This window comes from Lactuca virosa, chromosome 8 (assembly GCF_052849685.1).
Source record: "Lactuca virosa cultivar CGN04683 chromosome 8, Lactuca_virosa_CGN04683_v6, whole genome shotgun sequence".
NCBI lineage: Eukaryota > Viridiplantae > Streptophyta > Magnoliopsida > Asterales > Asteraceae > Lactuca > Lactuca virosa.
This window is the reverse complement of record NC_136433.1, coordinates 374,397,073-374,416,835: the sequence shown is the minus strand read 5'-3', so window position 1 is coordinate 374,416,835 and position 19,763 is coordinate 374,397,073. Positions and strand designations below refer to the sequence as shown.

Genomic DNA, 19,763 nt, shown 5'->3' with positions numbered 1-19,763 from the left:
ACCTAACATAATGTTAGTAACTCCAATGGCAACATAAGAAATTTCCAATCTAGAAGTAGCAAAACAGCGAATTGGTATTCTAATTTCATTCAAACGGTTTCAATTCGAGTATGCGGATATATTCATCAGTAGTTTTTATCAAAAAACTGAAACTATGACATCACTCTAATCGTTAATCGTCCCTAAATTTGAGCATCATTCGATTAAATGCACAATCAGTGATTTCAATCACAAAGTTTTCCAGATTCGAACAATGTGAAAAAATCGCAATCATTAAACTACAAATTATACACAAACAAAATATTAATTTATGAAAGGAATCGAGAAGAAACCTCGATGATAGATTCTAACGAATATGCCTGATAATTTCATCCATAGGAGATGTGAACCGACGGTTATTCGTATTGTTCTCTGGAGAGAAGTAAATACACGAAATCGTTCACCATAACTGATCGATCTATAACCCTATAGATCTGGCGATCGTCGCCGAGAGATGGAAAGAAAAAACATACATCACGACGGGAAATCATACAGATCTTGATGGACACTATCGCGATGTACCAGTCTCTTTATTCTCTTTCGTTTATACTCCCTTCGTCACTAGATTTCCTTTTAAGCGATTGTATTTTTGTCTCCGAAGAAGGTCATTGGGATGAAGCATGGAAATCTATGGACAAAATTCTTGCAGAGTGTAATTGAAATTGATGAAGAGATTCTAGAATGAGGAGAATCGATTTCAGAAACATAGATATTTTAAAAGCATTGAATTGAATGAAGGATTGGAGGCGATTCGCCGGAGGTGAGATGTCGGAGGATGGATCGAATGTATGAACGAGAAAAGAAAAAGGGGAGGAAAGAGAAATAGATTAATTTTTTTATCAGATATTAAATTTCTGATATGATTTAGTTATATTTGTATTTCCTATAATACTCCTAGTTCAATTAATTAAGATACCGCTCATTCTTATTTTTCTACTTATTTACAAGAACACCACATGTCGACCCTTTTTTTTTATCTAACGTTCGACTTTTAATTCTCGGGTTCTCAGGAAACTTTGAGTTCTCAAATGATCCTTCCTCTCTATCTATATCTATATCTATATCTATATCTATATCTATATCTATATATATATATATATATATATATATATATATATATATATATATATAGAAAGAGAGGGAGAGAGAGAAATATGTTCAAACAATAATATTTTTACAGGGTGAATATTTGAGAACAATTTTCAGCCATACATTATAAAATAAATATTATTCTTTATTTACTTATTTCTTATTTCAGCTCCACCAAGGCCACCCGACTACCGTCGACCGTCAGATGTCGGACGTTGGACCACCGTCCATCCGCCGGACAACCGCCAGAATAATGTTTCTCCACTTTCTACGAATCCGATTCACATCCTCTTCTTCTATGAACCGCCTCCCATATCTAGTTTCACCATATTTGTACCCGATCTCCACAAAAAATATCACAAATCGGGAGAAATCTCCATCGGAATCAAATACTATCTCGTCGGAGGTGAGATTGGGGAAATCTGACCGCTTCATTTCTATTCCTGAAGCTTAAAAACAAGTGTCGAACCATTCAATCGATCTGATGAGGGTTCCGTATCTCGATCGACGAGTGTATATGTCGATGAACTCTACTTCATAGATAAGTGGCGACAACGAGATCGATGATAGGTATGTCGGAGGTTAGGCAACTACAAGAGATTTAAGAGTGTAGCGCCGCCCAAACCACCACATCAGCGCCGCTTCACCTTTTAGATCTGTTTGTTCGTCGTCTCCATCCGCCTCCCACCGTTAGAAACCAGATCGGCACCGCTTGAATCTCTTCAGATCTATTTGCTCGTCATCTCCATCTGCCTCCCACTGTCGGAAACCTATATCGGAAGCCACATGCCCGCCTCTTCACTTACCACCAACGTACCACCACCAGATTCACTACGTCAACCTTATCACATCACCTTTATCTACGTGCCTCCTCTGGTCATCCTTCTCACACCGGCCTCCGCCTCCGTCCCTAAACCATTCGAACGTTGAATGTCAATGGAGATTATTCTTTCACCTTCTCGATTTCACACAACTACAAAATACGTATCTGATTTTCTACACCACAGGAGATGCAGACATTCATAGAAGACATATGCATTTTATTTTTAGGTTCAAGAAAAAAAGGCTTTGATTTGTAAGTTGCTTTCTCTAACATCGTTTTTTTCTCCTCTTTTTCTTACTGCCATATGATAAAAATACAAAAGGTTGATTGAAAATTGGAAGACAAGTGAAGCTATAATAGTTAATAGCTGTAGTAGTACTAAAGCCTGCAATCGTACAAATAAATATTATTTATTAAACAAATATCATATGAGCCATTAGAATTTTGAATATAGTTTGTGCTTCGTGGTCATTTCTACTTTCCAATAAATAGTGATTTTTTAAAGGTTAACTATGTCATTATACCATGTCAAAAAAGACATGATTCATAATAAAATATCATATGCTATTTTGAATTATACAAAATATTGGTATATTAGTTATTTATATATAAATAAATTATAAATGAGCTGTAAAAAATATAATAGATTTTTTATTCGCATGTTAATAATGAATAAACTGTAACAAAAATAAAATAAACAATTTATTTACTTTTGAATGGAGAATAAACTTTTAAAAATTCTCATAAATGCTTTTATTTACATATGAATACAACATACAACATGTGATGAGAGCAATTGTTTCGGAAAAAAACATGTCACAAGAGCCAATACAAAAAAAAAATTATTGAATTTTGAAAAATTAGGTAAGTTTTTTTCGAAAAAATAATGTCTAAAAAATAAAAAATATTGCCATGATTTTTATATGATTAACATAAAAAAATATATTTACATATGAATATTCATATGTGAATAACATATAAAAATATATTATCCACATAAATCATATGTGATTAAATACATATAATCGTATGTGATTAAATATATGAAACCAACTTATTGAATAAAAAACGTAAAAATAAAAATTATCAACGTAAATCATATGTGATTAAATACATATAATCACTTGTGATTATATCTATCAAATCACTTATGATTTATGGGACAATATTCATTTACGCGTTATCAATTAAATTGTTCTTTTCTTTTATTTAATCACATGTGATAGTATGTATATAATCACATATAATTTATATGGACAAGATTCATTTTCACGTTCTCGATTCAATAATTTTTCTCGTGTATTAAATCATAGGTGATTATATGTATTTTGTCCATATAAATCATATGTGATTCGATACATTTAATTACATGCTATTATATACACGAGAAGAACTATTGAATCGAGAACGCAAAAACAAATTGTTGGGTTTAAAAGGTTGCGTCATTAGGCCTTAGTAGTTCGGTCCATTATGTACTCTCGGTTTGGGCCTGTCCAACCGTGCTTATCTTTCTAGGGTTTAGTATATAAGATGCATGCATGCATCATTGTCATTAACGCTTCCTTTATTATTTTCATATTGGTTGTACTGTAAACCCTAGCACACCTCTACAGAGGAAGTTCTTAATCGAGTTCTTCTGAGGTGTGACTATATTTTAATCATTCGACATACAGATTGATTCATCGAGTGTTCCAGTATTTGTTGTTCTTATTGTTTAACATGTTGAAGATCTAATCGATCTAAAGAGTTATCGACTCATCAATTGGTATCAGAGCGAGAGACTGTGTAATCCATACATTCTCTTCTGTTGAAGAAGATTTTAGGGTTTTCCGCTATTATTGTTTTCTGCTAGAACTGTCATTCTTCATTGACGTTGTTCTTAGACTTCGATCATACCCTAACTTTGTTTACTAGTCTGATCTTGAACAGGTTTCAAAACAAAATAATCATGTCGCTTGACGATTCACAAAGGAACCCAATCAACATCTCCAACAGTATCGGATCAACTACCATGATTCCTATCATGTATACTCAAGACTATGAAGTCTGGACGCGTCACTTTGAAGACTATGTGATTGGTTCGGAAGATAATGGATACTTAATCTGGGAAGCGATTACTATAGGTCCGTTTGTTCACTCTGGCACAAACAGAACAATCAAGACGTAAAAGGAGTACAACCAACTCGTGGTTGATGTAAAGGATGTTCATCAAGACGAGAAGGAAAAGCTTGTGAGCAACATTAAAGCACTAAGAATGATCAGATTCGCCCTGCAATCTGACACATTCCGGCTGGTCAGTTCATGCTCGACAGTGCACAAGATATGGGTTAGGTTGAAGGAGTTATATTCCACAAATGAAGATCTTGAGCATTCTATCCAAACTTTACTGCTTTCAGAGTTTGGAGACTTCAAGCAAAAACCAGAAGAGAAGCTCATTCAAGCCTTTGATCGGTTCAATCATCTTCTAAGCAAAATGATAAATCATGGCATAGAAAGGAAGGTAATTGAGCAAAAGGTCACATTCATGAATGGCTTAAGAACCGAATGGATGACGGTGGTGTCAACAGTGAAAGCTCATGAACAATTCAAAAATTACTCCTTGGCGAAGCTAGTGGGGATTCTAAAATCACACGAAAGTGCATTGACCAAAGAAACGAATGTGGTTTCAAGCATGGGATCTTTAGCTCTCATATCAAAAGGAAAGAACGTGGCTGAAGAAGAAGAGGATTTAGATCTGTCAGAATTTGATCTAACCAATGAAGAATACACTTTGATGACCTCCAATCCAAAGAAGTTCGTGCGTAGAAAGTTTCCTAACTCAAAGAACCGAAACTGGCAAGGAAGCTACAGTTCGGATAAAGCAAAGGAGGAACCGAAGAACTCTCCTCAGCATGAAGAACCGAAGAAGGAAAGTAAACTTGTTGGTGACTCTGGATTTGATTGTCACTTCTGCAAAGGCAAAAATCACTTTGCCAAAGATTGTGTCTTGAGAAAGATGTCAGAAAAGAACAAGAATGAAGACGATGAAGCCTACTACCTGCGAAAGCTTGAAGAAATAAAGAAGAAGAAAGCTGCTACTAACAACACTATGGATGCTTTAATTGTGCAGGAAAATCTCGTGGACGATGAGTTTGGTGGTGTGGAAGTCTGGTCTACAGACTCTGAGGATGAAGAAGTCCGTAAACCCACACATGGCAGGGCTTTCGTTGCAAAAGAAGCTGAAACCGAAAGTGCAGGGAAGTGCTTGATGGTGACTACTGGAGTGTCACAGATGAGAGGCTATACTACTGATCGAGGTTGTGATGAAGTAAGGGAGCGAGAAGACAGATGCTTCGCTGCCAAACCTGTTGGCGAGCAGATCAACGAATGCGACCAGTTGATCAAAAAGGTACAATCAATTCTCGAATCATTAAAAGTCCCTGTCACTAACTATGAAAAAGAACTGAACGAATTAAAATCTAAATTTTCTAGTTTAAGTGGTAGTTTAACACAGAATCGCTTAACAAACTCTAAACTAACTGATCAACTCAGCAGGGTGTCTTCGAAGAGTGAGGAGAGACGAATCTGGATAGAGCAAAAGGAGATCGAGTTAGTTAAGACTAAGGATGAAACAATTTATTTGCAAAGGGATAATTTAAAGCTTTTAAAATTAAGAAATGTTTTTTGTTTGATTGCTAAGCGTTTATACTCAAATATTACCCAACTGCATTTGAATTGTGAAATAGACAAGAATATTCATCGTATGATTCTGCCCTTCCTTGAATTTAAGGAGGATGAAATTGATGCTGATGCATATAACTGTGAAGCTGTCGTATCTTTCGATGATATTTCACCAGCATACAGAATTGGTCTTGACAAAGTCGAGTCCTTCATCAAGTCCAAAGACCATAAGGACATGCTTAATAACCTTTTGGACGAAAATGACAAATTGAAAATTAAAACCGAAACCATGCAGAAGTTTGACTCATTCAATACCAAGTTAAATTCGGAAAACAAAATTGATGTTGAAAATACTGAATTTAATGAGGATGATGATATGAGTGAAATATCTGTAGATGATGAGGTGGACTGTTCCGAATTTGGCAAAAGCGAACCCGAACCTGTCAAAAATCTTATTTCTGAAAATTCTGTTGAGTTCGCTCGTTTATCCCAACATAAATCCAAAATTCTGAAAGAAAAGGCTGTGGTATATCAAAAAGTTCAAACCACACCAAATCAGGTTTATGCAGTTACGGGAGTCACACAGCAGCAAACAGCCGAGCTGACCGCTATAGTAAACGAGGACAATGCTGACGGCTGTGAAGAGCGTTTCTGGTCAGTCCCAATCGACAATGCTGATGAAACGATTGGCCTGTCTGAGAAAACATCATGGAGGATGAAAGGCAGATATGTGGCAGAACCACTAAACAAGCCTACACATTTTGATGTGCCAAGCACAAGTGGAACCAAAGAGATTCCAAGAGAGCCAGTCAAGACGACAAGCGAAACCTCCTCGCTAAAGAGCGAAATTCGTGGTGAAAGACCGAGACCCAAGGCAAATATCCATAAAACTCCAAAGCAGTGGTCAGAGCAGAAACATCAACGAAACAGGAGATATAAGAAGAATCTCTCTGAAAGGAAGCAGTTTTGGAAGTCTCAAAACCCTAATTATGTTCACTCAGACAAATCTTCGCTCCTTACCGATGAAGCAAAATCAAAGCGAAACTCTACTCCTTGCACTCAATGACATTCATGCAGTCAAGCGAACCGAAAGAGTAGTTTCGGCTCCCAAAATGAAAGCAAACGAAACCAAAAGAGTGGTTTCGGTTCTCCATCTTCAGACGGAAATAACATAAAACCAAGTTTCGCTCCTAGAACTAATCCCTCTCACTCGAAGCAAAATCCAAAAGTGGATATAAGGGAAAAGGGAAGCTGGTCTCGGAAGATGAAGTGCAGACAAAGAAAACAAATGCTAACTCTAGGGAACAGAACCAAAGGTTTGTGAACAAAAAGAACACAATTCCAAAGTCTGAAGCCAAAGAAACAAAAAGTAACAAAATCAAAGTTTTCACAATCAAAAGGAAAGATGAAACCACCTTAATAAAACGAACTTTTTTGGTTGATTCTTCTCTACCTATTCCCTGTTCAGTAAAAGGCTCACAAGGACCCAAGAAACTTTGGGTTCCTAAATCTGCTTAATTTTTGCAGGTTATTCGTGACGAGTAGTTCGACGATGAATGGTATATAGACAGTGGTTGCTCACGTCACATGACAGGGAGAAAGGAAGAGTTGCGGGAGTTTCGGGCTCTGAAGGATGGTGGATGTGTCAAATATGGGAACAATTCTTTTGGGACAATAAAAGGCTATGGAATGATCACAAATGGAGATTTCTCGATCAGAAAGGTGGCATACGTAGAAGGCTTACACCACAATCTCATCAGTGTCTCGCAACTGGTGGTGGGAACCGGACTGAAGGTTTCATTCGATGATGAAGGGTCGGAAATAATAGAAAAGAAGACCAAGAATGTTCTGCTGAAATCTCAAAGAAAAGGCGAAATGTATCCATTGAACCTTAATCCAATACGAGGGAAGCCATCTGTATGCCTACTAACGAAAGTTGGTTGTGGCACCGAAGGCTCTCGCACCTCAACTTCAAAGACATCAACAAGCTGGTTCTTGGTGATCATGTGCGGGGACTTCCACTTCTCAAGTTTGACAAGGAACATTTGTGTGTTGCATGTGAAATGGGAAAGCAAAGCAGGAAAAGTCATCCAACTCGTGTTAACACAAAGATCATCGAACCGCTTGAGCTCCTACATATTGATCTGTGTGGACCTTCGGCTATTGAAAGCATCGGTGGTAACAAATATATACTTGTCATAGTTGATGATTTTTCTCGTTTCACCTGGGTTTTCTTTCTTAAACAGAAATCCGATGCAACGCCTAAGCTAAAACTCTTCATAAAGCAAGTAGAGCTGCAACTGCGAAAGGTGGTTAGAAATCTTCGTAGCGATAATGGGTTGGAATTCAAAAACCAAGTGTTTGAAGAATTTCTTGCTGAAAAGGGAGTGTCTCACAACTTCTCTGCTCCCTATACTCCACAACAAAATGGGGTCGTTGAAAGGCGAAACCGCTCGTTGTGTGAAGCAGCCCGAACCATGCTCAGCTTCGCCTCGTTGCCCTTGTATTTCTGGGCTGATGCTATTGCCGCTGCTTGCTACACCCAGAACCGATCTTTACTCAACAAGCGTTTCACAATAACTCCTTATGAAATTCTAAACAACCGAAAGCCTAATGTCAAGTTTTTCCACGTGTTCGGTTCAAGATGCTTTATCTTCAATTCTAAAGAGAACCGAAACAAATTTGATGTAAAGGCAGACGAAGGAATCTTTCTTGGGTATTCGCTTACTTCAAAAGCATATAGGGTTCTGAATAAACGATCAAAGAAAATCGAAGAAACATATTACGTGTCGTTTGATGATAACTACGTGAAGAAACTCGCATCAGGCAAAGAACCAACGGATGAAATCTTTCCTCAAACTGGTCAAGTCTCGATTCCCATTTCCAACTTATTTGAAGAGTATATGAAGCTCTTTGATGAACCAAAGACCGCTATTCTCTCTAAAGCGACAGCAACTGACAACGAAGTAGATAATCTGAAGAAGGTGATTGATGAAGCTGCTAAAGTCATGGAAAGCGAACCTTCCAGTTCCAGTGGATCTCAAGAATCGGAAAAATCTCAAAAGCCGAGTGAATCTTCCCATTCTACTATCCAGGGGAGAATCCATCAACCACCATACCCACTGAACGTCCAATCGAGGGGGAGAATTCTGAGCCTGAAGCCGAAACTGTTTCATCATTCGAGGGGGGGAATGTTAATACATATAATGAAGATGATGAAACACAGTCAGAATTTGAAGAAGAAGTAAATGCTGAACTGGATCCCTCCTATGATCCAAATTACCCTCATCTCACCAAATGGACAAAAGATCATCCAGAAACTCAAATCATTGGTGAATCATCGGAAAGAGTTCTCACCCGTTCTCAACTGAAAGCAAAACAAACTGCATTATTCTCCAAAGTGGAATTTTGCATGTTTAATTCGTTTGTCTCCAAAGTTGAACCAAAAACGGTTTCTAGTGCACTCGATCATTCCGATTGGGTACAGGCAATGCAAGATGAACTCCACGAGTTTGAGCAAAATCGTGTCTGGAGACTGATTCCCACACCAAATGATGCATTTGTGGTTGGGTTAAAATAGGTATTCAGGAACAAGCTGGATAAAGAGAGAAATGTTGTTCGCAACAAGGCAAGACTGGTGGTCAAGGGATATTGTAAGGAAGAAGGGATAGATTATGAAGAAACCTTCGCTCCTGTAGCAAGGCTATAATCAGTTCGGGTCTTTCTGGTATACGCTGCTCACAAAAACTTTGAAGTTTTCCAAATGGATGTCAAGTGTGCATTCTGAAATGGAGAATTAGAAGAGACGGTGTACGTAGAGCAACCACCTGGTTTCGTAAACGAAAAATTTCCAGATCATTGCTATATTCTGGACAAGGCGGTTTATGGTCTGAAGCAAGCTCCTAGGGCATGGTATGAAACACTTACTCGATTTCTAAAAATGTCTAAGTTTAAACAAGGTTCGGTTGACCCAACCTTCTTTCGTAAGAAAGAAGGTGACCACCTTATGATCGTCTAAATTTATGTCGATGATATCATCTTCGGTTCCACGAATCCTTGCCTCACAGCTGAATTCAAGAAGTTGATGGAGACTAAGTTTGAGATGAGCTCAATGGGTCCTATTAAATTTTTCCTTGGCTTGAATATGTGACAACCGTCAAAATTGAGTCAAGTCAAAGTCAAACAAAGTCAACAAGTCAAAACCAATCGACTCAATTAACCCTTGTATATTAGGGTTTACACTATGTAATTACTGTACAATGCAATATTTTAATGAGAGAAACATTATTTGGAAAATCCGTGTGTTGAATTTCCTAAGTCTCAAATGCAATAAACATTGAACCAAAACGATAAAACATTATTGCACACTCATCGGGAGTGTGTACGACACTAAAACATGGTTTAACGGGGTTTACGAACCTTGCGTTATGAAGCCGGCCACTCAAATTAATCACAAACGAAACCTCTCTAAATCGTTTTCACTCTATCTCTTTCTATTTGAAATCTCTCCCAAATCTCTCCCAAATCTCTCCTAAATCTCTCTCAAAAGTTCCCATAACTTTTTGGAATCATTCGGGTCATCCCGACCCTTAACCGGGTCAAAAAAAAACCACTTGAAACGGGGTAAAAACGGGTAAAATAGCCTTAAGGACCCAAAACGGAAACTTCATGACCGAAGCCTCTCATCCGAAGGGATCAGGATCCGAAGCTCGCAGGATCCGAAGCTCTCAGGCCGAAGCCCCAGGACCGAAGTCCTTGTCCGAATCCGAAGTCTCGGCCCCCATCCGAGAGGTCTTGCAGACAGCCTATTTTTACCGGTTTTTCGACTACGATTTCGTTTTAACTCCGTTTTTCATTATTTTAACGTGGGATTTTCACCCAAAACTTTATTTTATAAACTAAGGCCCCAAAATATATAAATCCCCAAGGTTTTTATAAAAATATATTAAAAGAATTAGTGGTTGAACTAATTATTGAGGGAATATTTGTTTTTCCTTAATTTATGGCAAAAGCAAACCACCACCACCTCACTCTATGATCAGCCACTCTTTCCCACTACTCATTGTCACCTTAGTGGACCTTTACACCCAATCTCCAGCTCTTCCCACGTTCTAAGAGCTGGAGGATTGATCCTCTCTCCTCATTCTCCATAAAGTTCTTTCATTCTACACTTAGCAACCAAAGGACACTCTCCAAAATTCTCTCATCTTTTCTCTCAACTTCAAGAACTTCAAGGCTTTCTCCAGGGATTTCTTTGTTCAATTAGTAAGTATCTTCATCATTCATATAATTATTACACTCCATTCTACTCAAATCATTGATATCTTACACAAATTCCATCTTATTCGATGTTAAATTCTCGAATCATCAAGACATCTTCTTAGTGTTCTTGGGTTGAACACTTCCTCTCTCTCACTTTCATCTACTGAAACCACATAGGGTGAGTTCATACCCCTACATTTACATGTTTTCCTTAAGTTTTAAGGGGGGAATACAAGTAAAATCATCAAGAACACAATTAAACTTTTTCTATCAGATTACATCAGAAAAGATGAACTTCATCAGAAAAGATGAACTTCGATCACGGACTGTTTTGGTCAACTTAAATATTTTAGTTTTCAAAACTGTTCCAGGTGCAAGTAGTTCAAACTCTTAGCTTTAAAATGGCTACTTGCACATCTCCATATGATTTTTCTACAATTTATGGTGATTTTTACAAAACTGCCTATCATTTCAAAGGTAAACCCGGACCAGTCTGTGATTATGAACATTTTCACCTCTGTTAGAGATCACTAAAAATCATGATAAAATTTACGAACAAACTAGACTCATATTCCAAACTCTCAGAATTTGCGGATTTGGATTTAGAGCTTTGATGATTTTTCTATAAATTTTCTAAGAACAGTAACAGAAACTGTATACAACAAAAAGTTGCTATCAATTTCATTTCACCTTGTAACATGTTGAGCAAGGTGTATATCTTTATGTGATTATATGTTATTGCAATATATGACATTTTATCTTAATATTTAGACATACATCAGTTTACAAATGGATTTGGACATATAAAATATAAAGAATAACAAGTGATTATAATCAAAGTACAACCGATACATTCAAACATTTAATAAACTATTTTGAATATAGTTTGCATACATTACTACGTACTACCCTTGGTTGATAAACTATAATAGGTATAGTTTATGATACATTACATAATACATACATTTAAAAAGGGTACATTTATACAAAGGATATTTTCATTAAGCAAGGTACGGCCATACGGTACCAAGTTTTCATAACACGTAATTCCGTTAATGACTTTATAAACATTACATAACACATATATTTAAAAAGGGTACATTTATACAAATGATATTTTCATTAAGCAAGGTACGGCCATACGGTACCAAGTTTTCATTACACTACACGTAAATTCGTTAATGACTTCTGTGAGACATTCGATTCAATTTACAAATAAGTCCTGTATTTTAATCAGAGTCTCCTCGAGGGAGAGCGTGATACTTGTGTATAGATCTATATTGAGTCTGACAAACCCACACCTTAGCTGCATGCAACAGCTAGACCGACAGGTCTGGGGTGACAAATGTCATAACATTTCCGACGCCTGAAGAACGTCGTTTCAGGCCAACTAGGTCATAGCATGGTTATAATAACTCACACGTGGTATTAACAAACATAGAATTTACGGGGATTTCACTAAAATCAAACGAGTTTATGTCGATTTAAACTTGCATTGTTTTACTATAAGGAACGAACACTACTTGTACATTTCGGTCTTTGGGTTTGAAGACTACATTTACACATTAAGGAAAATATTGGATTTTCTGGAACGAATACTACTTTTACAAGAAAAGGCTTTAATAAACTCACATAAAGTATTAATGAATATTGGAATTTACGGGAACTTCATTAAAATTAAACGAGTTTATGTCGATTTAAACTTACATTATTTATTATAAGTAAGAAAAGTTACTTATACATTTCGGTCTTTGGATTTAAGACTACATATACATTTTAAGGAAAATATTGGATTTTTCTAAAACAAATACTACTTTTACAAACGAAAGGCTTTTAATAATACCAAACAAAAGCTTATGAACTCACCAACCTTTGTGTTGACACTTTTTCAAACAACTTGTATTCTCAGGAAATCATTAAACAGGTAACCAAGTGCTTTTGAGGATGGGACGCTAAGGCGTCTACTATTTCATATTTTGTCAACATATTGTAATTGATTCGTAAACATGTAATTCATACAATGATGTAACTTTTTCAATTATATATATGTTGGTTGTGTTTGCTTGAATTACTATTACAATTGTTGTTATGATACTATACATGAAGTCGTCCACCCCCGGACATTTCCGCCATCCTTGGTTTGGGGGTGTGACAGAATATTAGACAGGGACCCAAAGGCATTTTTATTAATCAAGAGGCCTACACCAAGACCTTACTAGCCAAGTTTGGAATGATGGGAGAATCAAAAGTGAAGGTTCCTATGACGTTTGGCACGAAGTTAACACATTCTCTTGAAAAACCAGCTGTTGATATGACCCTCTACGTCAAATGATAGGGTCCTTAATGTATCTGACAGCTAGTCGACCAGACATAATGTTTTCTGTCTGTTATTGTGCCTGGTTTCAAGCTAATCCACGCGAACCCCACATGATGGTTGTGAAGAATATTTTTCGATATCTGAAGCGAACCTCATCTCTCGGTTTATGGTATCCAGCGAATTCAGGATTCTTTGTACAAGCGTTTTCGGATGCCGATCTAGGTGGATGTGGACTGGACCGAAAGAGCACTACTGGCGGATGTCAGTTTCTTGACGGAAAACTCGTTAGCTGGCAATCTAAGAAGCAAACATGTGTGTCTCTTTCCACAGCCGAAGCCGAATACATAGTCACAACGTCTTGTACCTCACAGGTCATATGGATACAAAGTCAATTGAGAGACTATGGCCTGAACATGAAGAAAATCCCTTTGTATTGTGACTCTGAAAGCGCAATAAGGATATGTCACAATCCAGTGCAACACTCAAAAACGAAACATATCGCACTGAGGTATCATTTCATCAAGGATCACGTGGAGGATGGTAATGTTGAAATCCATTTTGTTAGAACCACTGATTAACTGGCTGACATCTTTACAAAAGCCTTACCGGAATTAAGCTTTAACAAAATTTTACAAGGCTTAGGAATGATGGAAGCTGAGTCAGTACCGAAATCGCTTTCGCCTCATTAAAATTTATCCAAGCGAAATAGAGTGAATGCTCGGTCTATTTCGGCTCCTGAATTTTTGGGAACCGAAATGAACCGAACGCGAAATAGAGCGAACGCTCGGTCTATTTCGGCTCCTGAATTTTTGGGAACCAAAATGAACCGAACGCTCGGTCTATTTCGCTTCACTACTTTTAGGTAATGTTTTCGGTTGTATAGTTTATACATTGTTTATGTCGTTTCTATCTTCGTGTCTATTCATAAAATTCAAAAATATTTCCTTTCTGTTTTTAATTCTTTTTTAGAAAATTCATAAAAATCAAAAATATTTTTTCCTTTCTGTTTTTAATTCTTTTTCAGAAAATTCATAAAAATCAAAAATATTTTTTTTCTTTCTGTTTCTTTTTTCAGAAAATTCATAAAATCCAAAAATATTTTTCTTTCTTTTGTTTTTTTTATGTTACTTATCATTAAAGTTCAAAATTCCAAAATATCACTGAAAGGTATCTTCGATCATTCAAATAATGGAGCTGGGACAGGTATACATTTCTTTCTCTAAGTACTAGCTAAGTGTCCCTAGAAGCATGTTGTTGTATGTCGACCAAAGCCTCAACGATTTCAAGTGTAGCCTTACTGATTTGATATACACAACTCAAATCTTCCCAATCAGGCTAATAAAATCACTCATGTCATGAGCCACCTTACTTATCTCATATTAAGTTAAGAGTTGTCTGCTCGATCCTTACTCTATAGCAGAGGTGCTTTCGGTTCTTTAACCCCCCTTACCATTTTTCTCCATTTACGTTCGGCTCATCAACGTAACCCTTGAGACTCTCAGATATTACCACTGAGGTTTATGGTTACACAACATCTGTGTTCATGATCTTAGTTTCGTTCTACCACAGATCCATTTTAATTTTTTTTGGGTTTTCTAAAAACAACTATCAACAAGTCACTGAAAAATGAACAAACCTACTTGTTTAATAGGCTACATTGGTCTCACATGTACTTCGTCCACTTTTGGTCTTATATCAAGAACCAAAGCATGGATTGAAGCTCAACCACCATCAATAGCCTTATAATAAAAAGATGCCTTTCAGTGCTTCTTAACAAGTATTTAATCGTATTTTCACGGGGAACCACACAAGCACTTCGAAGTCTCTCTTGACATTGAAGGAAGAGATTCGTGCTTGGGATCAACTGCTTCATGTCTTGATTGACATCACTAATATCTCACATAAATTTTTCTTTATTTCTTTATCTTTCACACTATCTTGCACGGAAATCTTTACGATTTTTCCAAACTCTTGTTCGGTTGCTAATAAGCTATTTTCAGACATATAGCTTCGGTTCTTTATGGTGGCGTTGATTTATTTAAAAAGATAAGGGTGAGTCAGCATGAATTTGAAACGGTTCAGAATTTAAACAGGAGATAAAGATGGAAAGGCGCGCGAATTTGAAACGGAACCTAATATCACGCCTGATGACGTCTTCCTAGGGAAACCCAGCTGTCAAATCCCGCTTTTTCAGGCGTCGATTAAGAAGATAGTCGAATCATTGCTGTGGATTATTCTCTCTCCTGGCAATGGTATATAAGGTTTTCTCACACCTCTTGGGTTACTTTACCAATTCTCCGCTCTCTCAAGATCAAATCGGCGATTTTCTACTGTTCATCTTCTTCTTCACACCTGTAACAATGGCTGAATCTTCCTCTGTTTATGAACAAACTGCTCAGTCATCTCTTCTGACCATCAAACCCAATCAGAATCTTATCATCGAACTGAACCCATTTATGATTCATACATGCTTCATGTGGTCGAATGTCTCAAGTATTCCCCGCTGGTGGTTTCTCTCACACAGGTTGAATGCGTTCCAATGTCGCTGCTCTCTCAAGTCTACTCAACCGCTCTCTACGATAAAGCTAAGGAGCGTATCTTCTTTGAGATCGTCCATCAAAAGACGTCGATTTCAAAAGCTAGGTTTTGTTTATTGCTACACCTTGTTGTCGTCGATTCCATGATTAACCCTAATTCCATTACCACTACCCAACTGTTCTCGATGTTATATGATATGGGGTACACTGAGATTCTCACCACTGTCACCAAGTTCAAGAAATCTTGTCTTCCTCCTCAGTGGAACGGTCTATTTACCCTCCACTCTAAGGGTTTATCAGAGAGGGTTGCAGGTTCTGATGGATCTAGCAGAGCGTTCATGACCCTTCTTTATGGTCTGTACCATGGGGTTAACGTGGATTTTGGATCAATTCTCTGGTCTTAACTGGTTCAGAGTATAAGCTCTTCTTCAAGGTACTCTGAAATCTCATGTGCTAGGTTTTGGACTCTACTCGCTAATTAGGCGATGGAAAAGTTTCATGTTCCAACAATGGCAGATTCATTGATGTCATCTATTGCTGCATTTCACACGACGATGATCCTTGTCTCCGATCCCTCCAAATTTCTCTTCATTGGTTCGGTTCCGGAATCTATGTACAGATGTGTTTCCAATGAAAGCAAGGTCATCACTGAGTACAAGAAGCTAACCCCTACAGGGCCACGACAGCTTACTCCAGAAATGCAACGCTCGCTAGACGCTGCAGATAAACCGGTGAAAAGAGGGAAGAAGCCTGATCGAAAAGGGGAAAAGGACGGTCAATCCTCCAAAGCTTCTACTCCCAAGAAACGCAAGTCTGAACACGCAGCGCCTACTGCTCCAAATAAACGAAAGATCAAGGTGAAAGCTCACAGGCCGAAGTCTCCTTCTCCATCTTCCAGTGACTCTGAGTATGTTCCATCTGACGCACAGCCAGACCCCGAGTCGACTGAAGACAACGTTTCTCAAACCGAAACTCCGCCTAGAGGTAATTCGCCTCCACCCTCACCAACCAATGAAAGTAACCGAAACTGACCTCCTCATTCTCCTACACACTCGGTTCCTATTACTATTGCTCCCTTTCCTCTACCCATCTCATCTACCCCTACTACCTCGATTCCAATTTCAACCCCTTTGTTCACTACAGTTACTACCACTACTACTTCTCCAACCGAACCTACTGTTCGTGTCAACGTATCTGATACGGGGGCATCTACTTTCGGTTTTGATCCCCCAATTACCTCAGCACCTCTATCCCCACCTCCTTCACATGAATCTGACCATGTTCTTGGTGGAGAAGACATGGAATTCGACTCTGTTTACTTTAGTCCTTATCGAGTACAGAGTGATGATGATGATGACGCTCCTGTTACGAAGAAGCATCTCAAGGCCATGAATGACAAACTTGACCAACTGCTCTCTTCCTCTTCCGACAGTGCATATTCAGAAGCAGCAATCAAGGCTCTGTTGGCAACCTTTGTCAAAGAACATGACACTTCCATCTCTAATGATGTTAAAGCCATTGAAGCCTCAACCTCCACCTGTCAGAAAGCTTCCCTTGCAGTCGAAGCCTCCACCAACGATTGCAAGCAAACAACCGAAAATGTCGAAAAACTAGTTTCTGATGCACAAATATCTCTTGATTCTCTCCAAGCTGCCGCTCAGAAGAATGCTCAAATAGTGAACACTTAGGTTGATAATCTTACGCGTTCATTAGAGGCTGAAAAGATGCATTTTGAGGAAGCTCGCCAAGCAATTCAGGCCGCTAACACTGAGCTTCACATTTCAGTTGATACACATCTCACTCAACTTGAAGCTGAACTTGCTGTCGAAAACAAGATTATGGATGAGCTGGATAAGCGAACTTCTCAGCTTAAAATTCAGAATCTGAAGCTCAAGGCTGCAAACAAGGAGATTGAAGAGTTAAAATCTGAGCGTGAAGTGGTTAGAAGTTCGGTTGGTGATGTGCATTCCATTCTTCTACACCTTCTGGAAGCCCATGACTCGATCCTTACCATCTCAATTCGACGCCAGTTGGCTGAGAAGTTGAGACCTGCTCTGGATGTTTTAAGCAGGATTGAGGGTGTTCCGGAGCCCGTTGTTCCTCCGAAACAAGGGGGAGAAAATGTTACTCACGGCAAGGGTCAATCTCAACCACCACGAAAAAGTAAACCTTTCACCCGGCCGAAATTCACTACTGAGCCGAAGGTTAATGAAGCTTCAGGCAGTATGAAGGGCAAACGAAAGAAGATGATTGGTGATGATGATGAGGATGAAATTGACGATGACACTGATACAGAAGGAAAAGCTTCTAAAACCGAAAGTCTTAAAGTCAAGCCTACTGATCGAGAGATTGAGGCAAAGGTTCGAAAAGAACAGGAAATTCTTGATAAGGAGAGAAAAGCGAACGAAGTGCTAGAACAGAGGAAGTCTATGTTTCCTCTGTGGTCTATGGAAACGCTTCATAGGGAAGTAATCGATGCACCAGGCACTCATTGGCTCGAACCGATCCTTTCTTTTAGGCTTGAGAATTCCAAAGACTCACAATTTGATATGACAATCACCCGAAAGGCATTCATTTTTCATTATTTTGAGTCAACGGCCGACATTCCTTCCCCAGACCCGAAGGTTGATCGGGATCTACTTGAGTAGTATCTTGAGTTTGCTCAGGCGCAATACCTGACTTGGAGTAATCAGAAAATCACAACAGTCAAGGTGTTGAAACCCACTTCAGCAGGGAAGTTTATCAACATCAAGTTCAAAGTGACCCGAGGCTCTGATAGTTCGGTTCATATAATTTCCCTGGCTGATCTGCCGAATCTGAATCCTCATGATTGGATTCTCCTAAACAACATTTTGCTGACTAATCAAAAGGAGTATGAGCCTATTATAGATCACATCAAGCGAATGCTGGTGTGCTATATTTATGAAGTCGCAAAGATGGATCAGGAAATCGCCTCTGCCATACATAAGAAGCCCACTATGAAGCCAATTGGGAGGGCAAGCGATATCAATGTGATGATTAAGGGTAAAATCGACCCCAAGTTTCATACGGTCATGTTTATTAGGGGTGAAGGTCAAAAATGTCTGTTCGCACTTATTGACAAACACCTGTTCTCCACTGCCTGCTTGGAGCATATTCTCGATATTATTCACGGGTGTAATCAGAACAGCGAAGCCGACAAAAAGACGTTTACTGATATGCTTTGGTGGTATATTCTTTTCAGTCAAACTCTTCTTGCCATCATCCCCAAGATGTTCAAGGTTGTGAAGAAAACTACAGTTACTAAACCGAAGTAGTCTCTCGCCTTAATTGGCGTAAAGGGGGAGATTTTTGGGTTTAACGGGTTGCGCGATTGGGCCTTAGTAGTTCGGTCCATTATGTACTCTCGGTTTGGGCCTGTCCAACCGTGCTTATCTTTCTAGGGTTTAGTATATAAGATGCATGCATGCATCCTTGTCATTAACGCTTCCTTTATTATTTTCGTATTGATTGTACTGTAAACCCTAGCACACCTCTATAGAGGAAGTTCTTAATCGAGATCTTCTGAGGTGTGACTATATTTTAATCATTCGACATACGGATTGATTCATCGAGTGTTTTAGTATTTGTTGTTCTTATTGTTTAACCTGTTGAAGATCTAATCGATCTAAAGAGTTATCGACTCATCACAAATCTTTTCTACATAAATCAAATGTGATTACATATATATAATCACATGTGATTAAATACATGAGACCAACAATTGAATCGAAAACACGAAAATGAATATTGTCCAAATAAATCACATGTGATAATATGTATCTAATCACATATGATTTATGATGACAATATTCATTTTCGCTTTCTCGATTCAATAGTTGTTCTCATTATTTAATCCCATGTGATTGTATGTATCTAATCACATATGATTTATATGTAAAATATTTGTTTTCTATTTTCGATTCAATATTTGTTCCCGTGTATTTAATCACATGTGATTATGTGTATCAAATCACCTATGATGTATGTGTGCAATATTGTATGTGTGCAAGATTTG

At 38.1% G+C, this 19,763-nt stretch overlaps 1 protein-coding gene across 5 annotated transcripts; it reads left to right on the top strand.

Annotated features, from left to right (window-relative positions):
* Nucleotides 1–1,232: 1,232 nt before the first annotated feature.
* On the top strand, nucleotides 1,233–12,881 carry LOC145129593 (uncharacterized). Of its 5 annotated transcripts, none has more exons than XM_079064356.1 (3): nucleotides 1,233–2,203; nucleotides 3,881–5,339; nucleotides 12,783–12,881. In XM_079064356.1, exons 2-3 carry the CDS (start codon nucleotides 4,206–4,208, stop codon nucleotides 12,813–12,815), a joined length of 1,167 nt encoding a protein of 388 aa, XP_078920482.1. In that variant the 5' UTR covers nucleotides 1,233–2,203; nucleotides 3,881–4,205; the 3' UTR covers nucleotides 12,816–12,881. The 5 variants fall into 5 exon arrangements, with proteins under 5 accessions (XP_078920482.1, XP_078920481.1, XP_078920485.1 ...); XM_079064355.1 differs by having other exon boundaries at nucleotides 3,866–5,339; XM_079064359.1 differs by lacking the exon at nucleotides 12,783–12,881 and adding an exon at nucleotides 7,139–7,233 and having other exon boundaries at nucleotides 3,866–5,339.
* The last annotated feature ends 6,882 nt before the right edge of the window (nucleotides 12,882–19,763 follow it).